The sequence below is a fragment of the Lagenorhynchus albirostris genome, chromosome 17 (assembly GCF_949774975.1).
Source record: "Lagenorhynchus albirostris chromosome 17, mLagAlb1.1, whole genome shotgun sequence".
NCBI lineage: Eukaryota > Metazoa > Chordata > Mammalia > Artiodactyla > Delphinidae > Lagenorhynchus > Lagenorhynchus albirostris.
The window spans coordinates 73,179,734-73,195,084 of NC_083111.1; the positions used below are offsets into that span (position 1 = coordinate 73,179,734).

At 45.7% G+C, this 15,351-nt stretch overlaps 1 protein-coding gene across 1 annotated transcript in view; it reads right to left on the reverse strand.

Moving 5' to 3' along the window:
* Positions 1 to 8,481: 8,481 nt before the first annotated feature.
* Positions 8,482 to 15,351, reverse strand: part of KCNQ3 (potassium voltage-gated channel subfamily Q member 3) — a 293,437-nt gene continuing 286,567 nt past the window's right edge. The window contains exons 13-15 of the mRNA XM_060128526.1: positions 13,755 to 13,847; positions 11,584 to 11,668; positions 8,482 to 9,633 (exon numbers count right to left, since the gene is read on the reverse strand). Coding sequence (XP_059984509.1) covers positions 8,899 to 9,633; positions 11,584 to 11,668; positions 13,755 to 13,847 — 913 coding nt within the window. The 3' untranslated portion in view covers positions 8,482 to 8,898. The remainder of the gene's footprint in view (positions 9,634 to 11,583; positions 11,669 to 13,754; positions 13,848 to 15,351) is intronic.

The following is a 15,351-nucleotide window of genomic DNA, read 5'->3' on the forward strand; positions in this document are numbered from 1 at the left end:
GTGCCAGATCCTTGGCTCGGATAATAACCCTTCAAGGCACACAGTTTTCTCCCACTTTACAGATGATAAACCAAGACAGAGAAAGGTTAAGTAACTCTCCCAAGGTTCCCTGCTCCAACTCCCTCTTTCTCATGAGAAAACATCCCTTCCTGCTGTACTGACAACAGAAAGAGGCCATCTGATATAAGCTTTACTGATTTCCTCTCTGTTGACTTACATTCACTCTGAGTCACCCACGTGGTCTTCCCCGCAACATGGTCTAGGACGGGAAGCTTCTCCAAAGAAAGTGGCATGAGTCTTGGGGGTAGATGGTCCTGGGCCCTACTTGTGACTGTTCATTTATGAATGTCTGTCCTTGGGCAGGTCTTTTATGTTTTGGGGTCTGAATTTTCTCACCTATAAAAATGGAGTAATAATGTCTTAAAACTGTAACGATTAGATAATGTTTTACTAAAGTCTGTACATCTACAACCTGTATAGGGGCTGTTATTAAGGACGTGTGCAGTCCACATCATGCACTTTGTAGCTGTGAAAACACTGAATTATGTTTCCTTTCTTGTGCCTTTATTCTCTGCGTCTCAACCACTTCTTACAAACATACCCAAATCCCGTCCTATTCCTCCTGCCCTCAACGAATAATGAACTTCTTTCCTTGTCGCTCTGTGTTGCTAATGAAGCAAAGGACATTTTGCCACACGATCATTGAAATGTCTGTTTATTAATAAGTGGTGCGGTATTTATTTGTTTTAAGATAGAACATAAAAAATCAGGTAAGAATTGTTTGCATAATATATATGGAAATCAACTTATTAAAGTTGTTCAAATATTGGACAGAGCCAGAATATAAATTACACATACAGTTTAAAAATTACAGGAAATCATATTATAAAGAGCACGAAAGGCCACTTGTGGAAGAGTTGTGTTCCCATGTAAGCCAGAACGTGAAGAGAGCCTACTGTAGCATGGAGGCAAATTCAGGGGGCAAGGCACCAGAATTCTATGCCGTAAAAGGGGGTTAAAGAAAGTACAATCCAAAATCAGAAACAACGGATTCATGTCACTGGAAGCCTCAGTTTGCTCTTCAGATTGGTGTTTTCCATCACTGCTACATCACAAAGAGAAAAAAGAAAAAGAAGAATAGCCATACCCATTGGAAGCAACGTGGAAGGCAGCTTCCTCTTTAAAACAGGGAACGATTGACAATTCTGGTGAAGTTGGTGCATCTTTCTAAGGGGGTTTTCAAGATGGGGCAGGGCCCACCTCACATCTCCAACAGCAAAGCCTGACACTCGACAACAAGGTGGCTGCCAGTCTTGGAACTTGGCCTCCCACCTGGACTCTGAACTCTCACAGGAACTTTGGAGGGTGGAGCTGCGCTCCCCTCCCTTGGAAAAGGATTCAGAGGGAAAAGAAGAGCCCAATTATCAGATCAGGTTGGCTTCCACTGGGAACCTTGATCTTTTCATATCGAGAAAGAGAAACACAACTGTCCTGAGCCTTTGGCCTCCCAGAGGATGTTTTTGAAGACTCACCTGTTTCTGCAGGATCTCTGAGCTCTGAAATAAAGGGACAGTCTAGAGACAAAAGACTAGTCAGGAGGGACACTTGAACTCGTTTGGTTAAAACAATGAAAGGAAATCCTTGGGGGCAAAGAACACGGGGCACTTGTGGCATAATCTGTAGCCACAGCAAACTCCCGGAGCTGATGGACTCCAGCATGAGCCAGATGGACAATTTGTGTGGCATTATTCTCTGCCGCCGACAGCTGGATCGTGAAACCACGCAAAGGAGCAGACAGAACCCGCCGAATAGCAAGGGGAACAGTCAATGCAAGAATCACTCTTCTCTCCAGGGAACCAACAGGACCGTAATCATTTTACTTAAAGGTGATGGGGTGTGGGAGGGCAAGGCTTTGTGGAAGCCCGCAAGGCATGATTTGGGAGCATTTCTATTGACCTGGGAGACTTGGGGTGGGAAGGAAGAATGGGCTTTGGAGGTACATGGGTTTTGGTTAACGGCTTCTCCCTCTCAGCTTCAGCTTTCTAGAAGATGGAAACAGTAATACCTCCTCAGTGGGGTTGTGATGAGGATTGCATGAAGTCGAGAGAGAGAACTATGACGTCACATGCTGCCCATAAAGAGAGCTTAGGGTGAATTCTCCTCCCCTTCCCTGAACTCAGTCTTGGGGACAGAGGAAGAGAATAGAACACTGAAGCGAAACGTGCTCTCATTTTGCGTTACTCTCAGGCAACAAATTGTAGAGTCCATCTGACAAGTCTAAGAGGGATTGCAAATATATTCCTAACCCCTGGGCAAGGCTTTTGACCGCTTAATTATAAGTCACACTCAGGTTATTCTTACATAGACCCTTATTTTTTGACTTATTTCCCTCTGACACTTATTTTAACCTTAGAACGGTGCTATGTGAAGGCTGACAGAATGACAGTCATTAAAGTCAGTGGGTCACCTATTGCCATCCAAGAACTTGACCACCTTTCTATCTCTTAGGAGCTCCTGACTCAGGAGAACTGAACATCCTGCTACTAGCTTTAATAAGAGGAGCCCTGCCAAATTCTGGAAAATCTATCCCAAGCACAATATAAGTGGAAACCAACTATGGAAATCCTCATTTGAGCCAATGGAGGCCTGGTGACTTCCTAAAATAATTTTCTAGTTACAGGAACATAAGATATCTTCAGTTGAATCCTGTTTGCTTCTTTGTAGCTTTTGGTGAAGACTAGAATACCTGGCTGTGATATGACCAAGACAGACGTTCTCTGGGACAAAGCAGGAGGAGTCAGGCTGTGCCCAGGTGGGACCCAGAGATCCCAGGGCAAAGGGACAACTTCAGTAGACCTGCTGACTTGGGGTCATATACTTCCCCAAAGAAATCACATCCCATTTCCTAAAATCAAGCCCATACATTTTTTTCAAGGAGAAATCCTGGTAACTTGGCTTATAGGCAAGGATATAACCTGAGGCATCACTCTGGAGCTGAATGAGTCCAAGCGATGGACCAAAGAACTGAACCAGTCTAAGCTTGGGGGAGAGGTCAGGGGAGCGGAGGGGAGGAGTGCTCTTCTTCATTCCTTTTCTCAACCACACACGGCAGCAGTGGTATGTCTGCAGCTTTGGAACACAGCAGGATTTTGGAAGAAAGAGCGATGTCATCTTTCAAGGCATGGGATCATCAATCATATTCCAGAGATGGGAAGATGTCCCGACACATGTGTCTGGTTTCGCAGTTTCTCCAGTGGACCAGGAAGTTCTCTCTCATCTCCTGGGCTCAACAGAAATACTTTATTCTCACTGGGTATTTTAGTTTTTGATCTCCAACATCTGGTCCAGGAGTTCTAGATTCTGCTACACAGTCACTCATTTAATCGCTGATCGACTAAGTGTGACTCCCTTTGCTCTGAGCCTCTGCTTCCTGATATAAAAAGAGAGGTGGTCTGGGTAATTAAGGTCTCTTCTTGCTCTGAGCATCTAAGAATCTATGAAATTATACCTCCCTATGTCTATGATAATAAAGCCCTGTTTCCTGCAGGGATGCCAGAGTTGAGGCTGTTCAAAGCTGGGAACCAATCCCCCTGAGGAGGGTTTCAGCAAACTTAAACTCTTTCTTGGAAGTTCTCCACTCATTGCTAGCATTTGTCTGACAGACATCATGGCACGGTTGAATTTCCTCGTTGAAACCACTCATTTCTTTATATTTAATTATTCCTTCTATTTGGCTTTACCTCCTACACATCATCCTTCGAGACAACGGGGCAGTATCTGGTACAGTGTGTCCCATGGAACTGCCACAGCCCAACCACTGGGACCCAACAGTCTTGCTCTCTTCATTCCGACATTCCTGCTCTTCCTTATTTTGATGGAAAAAGTAAGCATTTCTATTTCTAGAGATGTCCTTATTTAAATAGCAATTGTGAAAGTGCCTGATTTTGTCGTGTAAAAATTGGGATTGTATCTTCACCACTCTTTTTCTGAAAAAGATTTTCTAGTGTAAATTTAGAGTTCATGAGTAATACCAAGACTCAGGCAATGGCGTCCATACATGATGTAAAAAAAGAACACGAATAACAGTACCCCGGATATGGCAGTCATTGTAGTAGGGGCTTTATCTATATAGATTGTGTCTTTGAAAATCAAAACACGTCAGAAAAGCCACAGACGTTTGAATATAAGTCAAATTTTCATCCAGGGCATCTCTATATCCTTCCGAGCTCTTTGGTATTTTTCATTACTGGTTTCCTAAAGCACTAAAGCTATGCAGATAGGCTGGTTCCTAACATGTTCTGAGCTGGGCATCGTGATACCTGCTACCTGATTTAGGGGACTGTTGGCTCAGTTTTAAATAGTGTAATATCAGTAACACAAGAACTTTGGGTTGATTTGAATACAAAGAAAGGACTTACAGTCTGTTTAAAAGTTCATCCTGAAACAAGCAAGCCTTCAAAGACAAGTGAGGACATGGGCAGACTCCTCAGGATGCCCAGGGTTCAGAAAGCAAAGATAATCCTTGGGGTTCTAGGTGCCCTGGATATGTATTCAAGGAAAACGAAGAGTACCTATGGGGCATCTTCTGGAGGAAGCCTGGGGTGCACTTTCCAAAGTGCTGTTGGCTTCTTAGGACACTGGACACATTTATTCTCTTGCCCCAGGAGAATCTGATGTGCAGGTTTCCAGAAGCAGAGTGACACTTTTCTCTTCAAATAGATGCTGTATATTGGTCTTTACTATAAGCTTCTCTTGGTCAACACAATGAAATGGAAGTAGCTCAGCTCCTTGCCTGGTCTCAATCATGGTAGGGATTTGGAGAGGAAGAAGAAGCTGATTTCTCCAAGAACCTTCTCAGATACTCCAGAAACTCCTTCTTCCACAGCTTGTCTGGAGCTATAATGTCTAAAGCATTGAATGCAAACTCAAAGTCCCCCTACAATCCAATCGGCCTTCCCTGAGCTGATGGGGTCATTACGATTTTGATGCAGAAGTTTTGCTTTCACTTTCTTCCATGTTCAGTCTCTCACTGATTCCAGCCTAGGAAGCATTCCTGTCTGTATAGTTGTCTGCAGGGATGAAATCAGGTTCTTTCCACTTCTGGGAGACATAATTTAAAGGGACCTTTAATAATCCAAGGCCACCAGATTCCTAGCTTTTTGATAGCAGTCTGTATTTTTCTTATCTCTGAATTTCTGATGCATTGTGCAGTGCCTAGAAGACAGTGGTGCTTAATAAATCTTGTAAATGAATAACCAAAGGAACGTTTTTATCGCGCTCATTAGAGTGGTGTGGAATTATGACAATGATCTTGGCCAGTTTTGAGTAGCTCCTGTTATGTTAACATTTTCTATAAGTAATTATTCTTTCAATTTACAGTGTCTAGGAACTGTCTTGCACAAAATAGGCATTAAATGCATACTATTGATTAATGAGCTCATTTGATGTACAGTATATACCTTGGGGTTTTCTGGCTATGTTTTCATGACAACTAGAGCTTTATAATATCAACGCCATGTCTCATAAGTCTAATCTCTCAGTTTCCAGAACAAACACAGTTAGTGAATAGAACTTTCTCAATTTGATTTTTTTTTCCCTCTCACAATAAAAAAAAAACAAAAAAACTTTCAGTATTTGCTTGTGTGCTAGTCTCTGATAGTCAAAACTCAAAATTGATCTCAAGTATTTTCTTCTCAGCCCAATAGGATCCCCCTTCACCCAACATTTGGAAAGTGTATTTATCTCATTAATGTTGATCCTGCTAAAAGACGACCTCTTCAATTTTGCATATATCATGTTGTGACACAGAGACTGAGTACATATATCATAGTTTCCCTGGAGAAAATCATCCTTCATTTGCCATTATTTCATGGAGTTCTGCTGAAACTATTGCAATTTCCTGGGCAAGCTTCAGAACCACTGGTTTATCTGAAGTACAATAACCTTGGGCTGTGTTATTTACCAATTCTGTTGGATTATTTCATCATGCTGTTTTTTTTGTTTGACAAAAAGAGGTTTGTGGACGCACACACTTGTTTCTCCTAATAACTTATGTTTAATCCCAGACTCTGAATTTCTACTTCATCAATGCCAGCCATGTTGATGATGTCGTCTGTGGGCAGGCAACTTGAGTAGGTTTGGTTTGCATTTCTGGAATGTGTTTTTTTTTTTAAAGGAATATCAAAGAATATTCTAGATGATTTTTCTTTCTTTTTTGTTTTCTTAGATGCGAAAGAACAGCTCTTAAGATTCTTACCATTTATTCATTCATGAAGATGTAATTTGCCTTGGTCTACACTGATAAAGACAACATACTGCATTGGAGGTATGTAATCGACACAAACCCAATCCCTGCCCATCAGTTACTGAAAGAACCTAAGGTAATCCTCTAACTTTGGAGCCATGGTAACTATTTTTAACCTGAGGATGAGAAAGTCTCACTCTTCCAGCTGGGAACTCCATTGAGTTCTTGGAAAATGCCTCTATTTGTAAGATACTGAGGCCAGTAGGTTCTGCAAGAATATTAATAAGTTAGGAAAATAATTGGTATGTTAGATGGCTCAATCATTTTTGACAAAAGATTCCAGGAAGGTCAGAATCAAGAACCGAACTCTAAGGACGGGGCATAAGGTTTCTTAGGTCATCAACTGCAGCCATACTGAAGGGGGTCAGGAGGCTCACATGCCGTTTGCCCTTCAGATAGCCAGAAAGTCAAACGGCAAACCATGGGGGAGGGGGTTTCACGTCTGATGTATGTGCGCACTCTTGTGTATTTCCTACCTCGGACTTCAAAGCCAACACCCATCCAATCGTGGGACTCTCCAAGTAAAACTCCTTTTTTACCCCTCACAAAGCCAAGGACTTCGGGCTTTGGTTGTAAGTCCCTAAAGTCAGGGGCTGACCCTTCATTATTACTGTACTCTGAGCCTTACACATGGTACCTGTTGACATATAGGTTGAAAGAAACCAATCTCTGAGGAAGGAGCTCCTCTCTCCAATATAGTGCGAGATCCCTGCATTAGGTAACGATGAAACCATCCACCATCACGTCTGCCGCAGCCATTATGGCTCTCGACAGGACTGCGAGGGAGAGCGTCAGTGGGACGTAGACACTCGCTTAGGCCATTTCAAACATCCTGTCATCAAGGTAACCATCCACAATGTGTGCTTAGACGTATGAAAAGAGTGAGACAGTAACACTGCAGTGTAGTCATTTAGCTAATTACCTTGAGCCTAACGGAAACCTTTTCCATCAGTGTGTTTCAGAGAATGGCAACATCTCCTAGCAGGATGGCTTCTGCTTCATATTAATGCTTATGTAGTAGGACAGTGAGCTCAGCTAGTCTTACGGCTATGTGTGGTTTAAAAAATCTAGAGGAGGGGGCTTCCCTGGTGGCGCAGTGGTTGAGAGTCCGCCTGCTGGTGCAGGGGACGCAGGTTCGTGCCCCGGTCCGGGAAGATCCCACATGCCGCGGAGCGGCTGGGACCGTGAGCCATGGCCGCTGAGCCTGCGCGTCCAGAGCCTGTGCTCCGTAACGGGAGAGGCCACGGAGGTGAGAGGCCCGCGTACCGAAAAAAAAAAAAAAAAAAAAAAAAAAAATCTAGAGGAGGAAAAATGGATGGTTGTGGAAATTTTGTCTAGTTGCATATTAATGAATGTTGTAGCTCACTTGTATTACTACTTTTTTCTGGATCCAAAATGCAAAGCATCCGACAAACATGTTTTGCAATAAAAGCAGACATCCTCCTCCCGCTGGGTAAACAGTGTCACGGGTGCTTTCCACACAACAGAGTACAGGCATCTCGGTCCTGTTGTGTAAACTGCAGAGTGGCGTGGCAGGAGGGACCAGGGCCTAGAGTGAGTCAGCTGACCAGGCTTTGAGTCTCAGGTCTCTGGGGAACAACGGAGTGGCCCTGGATATATGTCTTTACCTGGGCCTAAGCTTTCTCATTTTTACAAGGAAGGATGTGGACTGGATAACTCTGTGCGCCCTCTTGACTCTAGTTCCTATTTGAGATGGATATTTTATACAAGTATCTCGGGGAAGAATGTGAATTGGAACCTCATTGTGAAGGCACTGAGCCCCTGCCCCGAGGGGCACCCCACTGCTGATAAATTCTGTTATCTTTGGCTACGTAATTTGGGAACTATCGTAATGTGCATGTGTGTGTGTGTTTTCTCCCTGCCTAGTCACAACTCATCCAACACGTTACACCTGCCACCACCCTTCATAGATGAGGAAACCGGGGCGTTATAGTTGACAATGACAGACTTAGTGAGGTCCCTTTGAGAGCTTTTGGAAGGTTTTCCCAGGCTTTCCTTAATAATGTTTTAAATTCTTGGTTTTGAAGATGTGATGACTATCTCGTTCCTCCCCTCATGTTTTTAGCTCAGGAGGCAACGTCACTGATACGCCATGTATTTTTGTTGAGAGAATTATTTGCTTGCTTTAGAAAACGGTTAATTGTTGGACTGTTTTACACAAAGGGGCAGTGACGCTAAGAAACAACGTAAACGACTTTCTCTGCTCACCCAACCAAAACCCAAACCAGACGACCACACAGACACATCGCACGGCTCCTCAGTCATTTCTCCCTGTACTGGTTCAGTCATGATTTAAAGTAAGAAGAGCGGATAAATGTGTATCCTAAAGAGGTTAGCGGTACCATTTATATAGTGTAAAGTCATGCAAACCATGCTTGAAAGGAAGCGGCTTCACTGTGGTCACCTGGAGGAGAAAAAGGCCACGAGAAGCCCCAGCCCAGGCGGGGCTACCACGCACATGCACGCGTTTGACGCAGCCACTGGGGATCTCACAGGTACGTGGCGGGTGTGAGAGCAAGTGAGCTATACAAAGTCTGTCTACATTACAAGGAGGAGCCAGCCCACGACCCCTTTTAAGTGGGCTTGTTGGAAGGGGTCCATATCGAATCGGAAATACCATCCCCCGTGGATGACAAAGGCATGGAGCCACTGGGCGTGAAGGGGTCTGTGTCCGTGTCTGTCTCACCCTCGGCGAGGTACCGTTTCTCCCTCATCCAGCTTGACCCCCCGCTCGGGCCAAACACAAAATCGTCTCTGTCTTGGGAGATGCTGAAGCCACTTGGAGAGCGTTCCAGCTCCTCGTGGTTGACGGACATCAGGGACAGGGGTGTGTCACTGTCCCGGGTGATGCTGCGTCTCTGCTGGGGGGAGACCCGGTCCGAGCAGGGGCTGTGCAGTTCAGCCTGGGAGTGGTAGCTCCCTCGGGAGTCGAGAAGAGTCAAGATAGGCAGGACGGTGGGCCTTTCCGCATAGGTGGTCGCCGAGGAGGAAAGGGTGGCATGAACCTTTCCAGAACTGGGTGCCCCTCGGGACAGGTTCACGGGGTCGTGGGCAAAAACCCCGTAGGGGCCGGCCCTGTCAATGGGCACCTGGTGGACTCTGTAGGGAGCGCTGGGGGCGCCGGTCTCAGAGTCGTTACGCATGATGGTTTTCAAATCCGCTTCCCTGTGGTCCTCTCTCTTCTCCGCCTCAGCTGGCGAAGAGGTCCCCTTGGTCGGGCAGAAGTCGGTGACGTGCACCTGCAGCCGCTCCATGTGCTGCATATGCATGTCCACCAGGAAGTCCAGCTTCTTCCCCATGTCGTGAACCTGGAAGACAGAAGGAGCCGTGAATCGCCGCCTTCTTCCCCACGTCGCGAACCTGGAAAACGCAAGGAGCCGTGAATCGCCGCCTTCTTCCCCACGTCGCGAACCTGGAAAACGCAAGGAGCCGTGAATCGCCGCCTTCTTCCCCACGTCGCGAACCTGGAAAACGCAAGGAGCCGTGAATCGCCGCCTTCTTCCCCACGTCGCGAACCTGGAAAACGCAAGGAGCCGTGAATCGCCGCCTTCTTCCCCACGTCGCGAACCTGGAAAACGCAAGGAGCCGTGAATCGCCGCCTTCTTCCCCACGTCGCGAACCTGGAAAACGCAAGGAGCCGTGAATCGCTGCTTTCTCCGGACCTGTGGGTAGTTTTACTGGTCGGGAGGAAAAACTATAGCATTTACTTTTCAGAAAGGAAGAGGGTTCTTGCAAGTCGTAATCATCATAACAGCCAATTACTTTGTGCCTGTTGATTTTGAGCCTTGCACATGGATTCGTGCTAATCTAAAAAAAAAACAACACACAGGGCAAGGACTTTCCAGAAAGCCGGAAGCAGAGAGATGGGTGGAGGACAAGTTTTACCCGAGGAGGAGGCGGCCTTGCTGCTGCGTTTGGGTCTAGGAGCGGGAGATCTTGATTTGCAAACATCCCCTTACAGAAGCATCTAGACTGTTTGTGTACATTTCCCCTACCTGGTGATGTAAGCCCCAAAGATACAAGGGCAGTGGTTAGCAAGAATTGAGCTTCTCAGAACTGGAGACCCTGCCTAGGGGTCTTGGAGGCCAGGGGAAGATAGATACACTGAGATAAGCTGCACCTATCTGTTCCTACCCACAAAATTGAGAACGTATCAACATCTTTGAGTGCACAGACACAAGTGTGCATTCATGTGTGCATGGCATGTTCTTTCCCTGACAGTTCATAACTCACCAGGAAGCACTGCAGGCAGGTCTACCATCCTCTCTTACAGATGAAGACACAAAGCGTAGAACTAGGTCATGTCTGAGTTGGTACCCAAGCCTTAACAATAACTAATACTTCTCTAGCAGTTAGTATGCACTTTAAAGATATTAACTTATTTAATTTTCGTAACAGCCCTATGAGGTGGATACTGTTATTCTCTCTATTTTCCAGGTGAGGAAGTAGAGGCACAGAGAGATGAAGTAACTCATCAAACATCACAGAGCAGGTAAGTGGAAGAGCTGAGATGAGAAATTAAAAATTTTAAATGGAAAAGGATATTCTTGATATACCAAAAAAGAATAATCATTCAAATTTTCTCTTGCTTCTTCTGCACAGATCCAATTTTAGATTCTGAATAAAATAAAAGGATTGATAGGAATCCTAAGGGAAACTGACAGTGCTATTTATCTGGTGTAAAGTTGGGCAAACGATCCTGAAATATAAGCTGCTTTACTGCAGAGAGGAGAGGTGGGCTACCTAGGGTGCTGTCACTGAATAGGTTTCTTTCTGCCTTGAGTGAACCCCACCCACAGCCTGCCCTCCTCCAGGCCCCTTCACACAATGACCCAATGACACAAATGGCCACACAATGACCCAAACTTCCAGGGAAGGAGGAGAATTACGAATAAATGTGGAGAAGGTCACCAACATTCCTTAAACACCACGAAGTTCACGGTAACAGGAGCCACCGTTTGTTGAGTGTTTACTGTGTACCAGCTACTACTGTAGATAACTTACAGGTATCAGTTGATTAGGTCCTCAGGGCAGCCTTATGAGGTATTAAAATCCCCGTTCTACATACGAGGAAACTAAGAACAATTTATTCACGTGCACGTGACCACCCAACCAGTAAAGTGCTGAATCGGCGATTTCATTTCCAGATCCTTTTATGAATGGTAGATTCTCAAGTATGTTATCTCCCTATGAAAAAAATGACATTTGAAAGTAAATTTCACATACTTGTTTTTTGGTGAGAGAAAGGAAGGACCTACCTGCCTCTCGACTTTCACAAACTTCCCCATCATGCTCTGGTCTTCAGCTTCGGATGTGGGTGGCCTGGCCACGTACGGTTCATTCCTAGGAAAGAGCCCATGTTGCTGTAAGATCGTGACAGCTACTTTTGCCTTGCAGGTCATTTCAGCTAGGTGGGCTGTGGCCCCTGGAACTATGCTTCTCGTGTTCAGGCTGACGTGGTCTGGAAGAGGCCACGCAACTCTGGAGGCAACTGGGCATCAGGAAAGGCCAGCATTTTCCTGTCTTCAACAGGGACATCTCATGCTTACCATGTTTACTGCAGGAAAGTGTGAAGTTTAACCAGTGGACCGCCGGGGAAGTCCTGAAGCTGAATATTAAGCTGCTCTTAGGAAGCTTTGTGTCAAGGTTAGTAACTGTGCCCAGAGTGTTTGATTCCTTTAAATTATGTTCCTTGGCCTTTCCGTCTCAGACGACTGGTTGAGGATGGAGTGGGGGAGGGGTTGTCTCATCTCTGAAATTCTACTCAGTGGGGACCAATATTCCAATATTTCATCTGTTTCATTTAGTTAAGACTGGGAAACAGATGTGAAATCTGGAAAATGATGCAAAAGATGCTATTCGTAGGTAACAGGATGGAGACGTGTGCTGCATTTGCTCCTTGGCCAGCCACAGTTCATATCTGCCTAAATTCCAGTTAGTTTCAGTATTGCTCTATGTAGAAGAGACCTTTCAGGGCACCTAGCTATTGCTTGAAACCATTCATGTCTGGCACTTTCTAGGCAGTTGGTTTTTCTCTCTAGGCTACTGACTCCTGCTAAGACCCTGGCCTGTCTTGGGCTGAGCAATCTTGAATTAAAGCAGATGTCAAACACTGGTGGCCTGTGTGCTGAATCCAAGCCCACCGGTGTTCTCCTTGGCTTGCACAGGGTTCTAAACATTTAAGCCATCTCAGAAATGGGGAATTGTACATGAAATCTGGATATGCAGCTTTTCTTGAGAAATCAGACTCTCTGGAAACAGAGGATCTTCATTGGTAAAATTAGCAACAGCAGAACAAAGTAACAATTACCTCCTTGGGATGGGGCACGTTCACCCCTTGCTATTCTATCCCCAGGACTGAGGCCAAAGATTAGATGCTGTATATTATCCTCCTTACGTTCTCCCTTCTTTAATAAGGAGCCTTATTATGATAAGGTGCATAACATTTCTTATGCCTACCTCCCGTCACTCATGTTACCTGCCTTGAAGACATTGGGGAATAAAGAAGTGTACACTTCTTTCACAGTGGACTTTCTAAAGCAGGCATCCCCAACGCCCGGGCCACGGACCGCTACTGTTAGGAACCGGGCCGCACAGCAGCCCGGTTCTGTGAGCTGGGCTGCTCACAGAGGTGAGCGGTGGGCAAGCAAGGAAGCTTCACCTGTATGTACAGCCGCTCCCCGTCGCTCGCATTACCGCCTGAGCTCCGTCTCCTGGCAGTCTTACAGTGAGTTGTATAATTATTTCATTATATATTACAATGTAATAATAATAGAAATGAGGTGCACAATAAATGTAATGTGTTTGAATCATCCCGAAACCATCCCCCCCCAACCCCCAGTCCGTGGAAAAGCTGTCTTCCATGAAACCGGTCCCTGGTGCCAAAAAGGTTGGGGACCGCTGTTCTAAAGGACGGCTCCTTGTTCATGAGGACCTAACAAAGGACAATTCTCAAACATTTTTTGAGGGTCAGCGGAGCTGCTCTGTTGAAGGACACAGCTCTGCCTGTTAAAATGTTGTCAGGGACCTGACATCTGATTTCCTTCTTGGGCTCTGTGGGTGATGATGCAGGAAAAGCCGAGATAGCTGACCAGGAGTGCCTTGGGTTCTGCCAACGTGACATATTCTTTCGGTTCCAATAAAGCTCATAAGTCTCCTCTTATCTTATAACTAGGAAACCGTTAGTTTCATTTTCAATAGCCATAAAAAGCAGTGTCACCTGCAGGGTCTGGGTGGAGGGGCTGCAAGTCTTTTGTACAGAAACCTCTCAGATGGCCACAGCCCGGAATAGGCTTCAGACTCTTTCTCTTCATCTGGTTTAGGGGAATGGCAACCTCACCCCACCGTGAAGGAGCCCAGCTGAGGTTTGGGGAATGCTCTGTGGGCTTTGGTACCACACAGCCTGTCAGCCCATGACCATAGGCCCCACCTGGGAGATTGCTGGGATGGGTAGGTGAATGCTTTCTGAGACTTCTTATGTTTTGGAGTAGACGGAGGTCCAGGGGTGAAAATCATATCTATTCTGAAAGAGAGCACACAAAGAGAGGGGATTAAATTAAAAACAGCTTTACATGAAAAGAGAAGAAAGCAATTCATTCTCTTCCTTCTGTAGTCAGCTGTGGGTTTGGAATATAAAGGAGAAGAGAAACAAGAGAGAGGAAGGGGGAAAGGGAAAGGAAGAGGAGAGAGAGAGAGAGACAGAGAGACAGAAAGAGAGTAAGAATTTATAATCTCAATGTATCATTATCTTTTTTCGGTCCAGGGGTACCGGGAGCATCTCTCTATCCCAGGGGAGAGAGGCAGCCAAACCACTGACACAGGGTGACAGTTGTGTCTTGTTATTTCTTACAGGAAATGTCATGTGTGCTACAGCCTATCTGGTCTTCCAGCTCATTTATTCCACCCAAAACATCTAGTTAGGGAGTTTTTCCTCCTAAACCCTAGCCTCTGTTTTCAGCTGTGCTCTCTTTTCTCTGCTGCTTTGCAGGCTTCTCCGACCATTAGAGGGATGATCCAACACTGGCTCCCACACCCACTGGCTCCCACACCTTGCTTCCATTTCTGCTCAAGCCACTAGCTCCCTATCTGCGCCACCCTGAGCACAACAGGAGACAAACGCCCCCCATCCCCTCCCGTCATCAAGTTGCAGGGCTAGGGCAGGGGCAGGGTGTGGGAGCAGCCTTGAAGGCCTATCACAGGCCTAGGACTGCTAAGACCATGCACCCAGAAGAAGCCATGCCTCACTCTCTCTGCAAACCCAACCGCTCCTCCAGTGACCCCACCATGTTCTAAATCACCCTTCCTTTCTCTCTGGCCTCCTGCAGTATCAGCATGGCTGGGTGTATGTGATTAGCCCACTTAGGCAGTCAACCTCCCGCTAAGACTCAGAAACTCCTGTGCCTGATAAATACCAAGCATGATGACTGTGCAAAGGTCCACTCAATGCACAGTAAGAGGGGCTGATGTTTTTGGAGGCCGGTATGTCCCAGACATCATGTTCCCTCCTTCCATCTCTCAGAGAGACATACTGCATAAACAACAGCACGTTAGGCTGAGAACCTGTTCACGCATCCTTTGCTCGGCAGCATTGAGCACCGATTGTGCGCCCGCCACTGTGCTGGGCCGTCACAGTTGGTATTCCATTTACGGATAAAGGAAGGTCACAAATAAGCATTCTTCCAACCCAGCAGCATCGTTAATGGTCAACTCATTCAACATGATGGTCCTATTAACTCTGCAGGACAACCCAATGGTGAAATATTCAGATGAGAAAACTGAGGTCCAGAGAGGACCTGACTCATGTCAATCTGAAATCTCACACAGGTCTGAGAATGAGCCTCAGGGCTTTGGCTTCCTGATGTCAGTTCTATGACTTGACATCAAAGTGTCCTTTAGTTGTTTCAAATGATTTTCTTTTTAAAAGGATATTTTTACAATTCATTGAAGATTTGATAAATTTAAAAAGTAGAAAAAAAATCACACATGGACTCATCACATCAGTAGAGCTATGGTAACCCCTTGGGGGA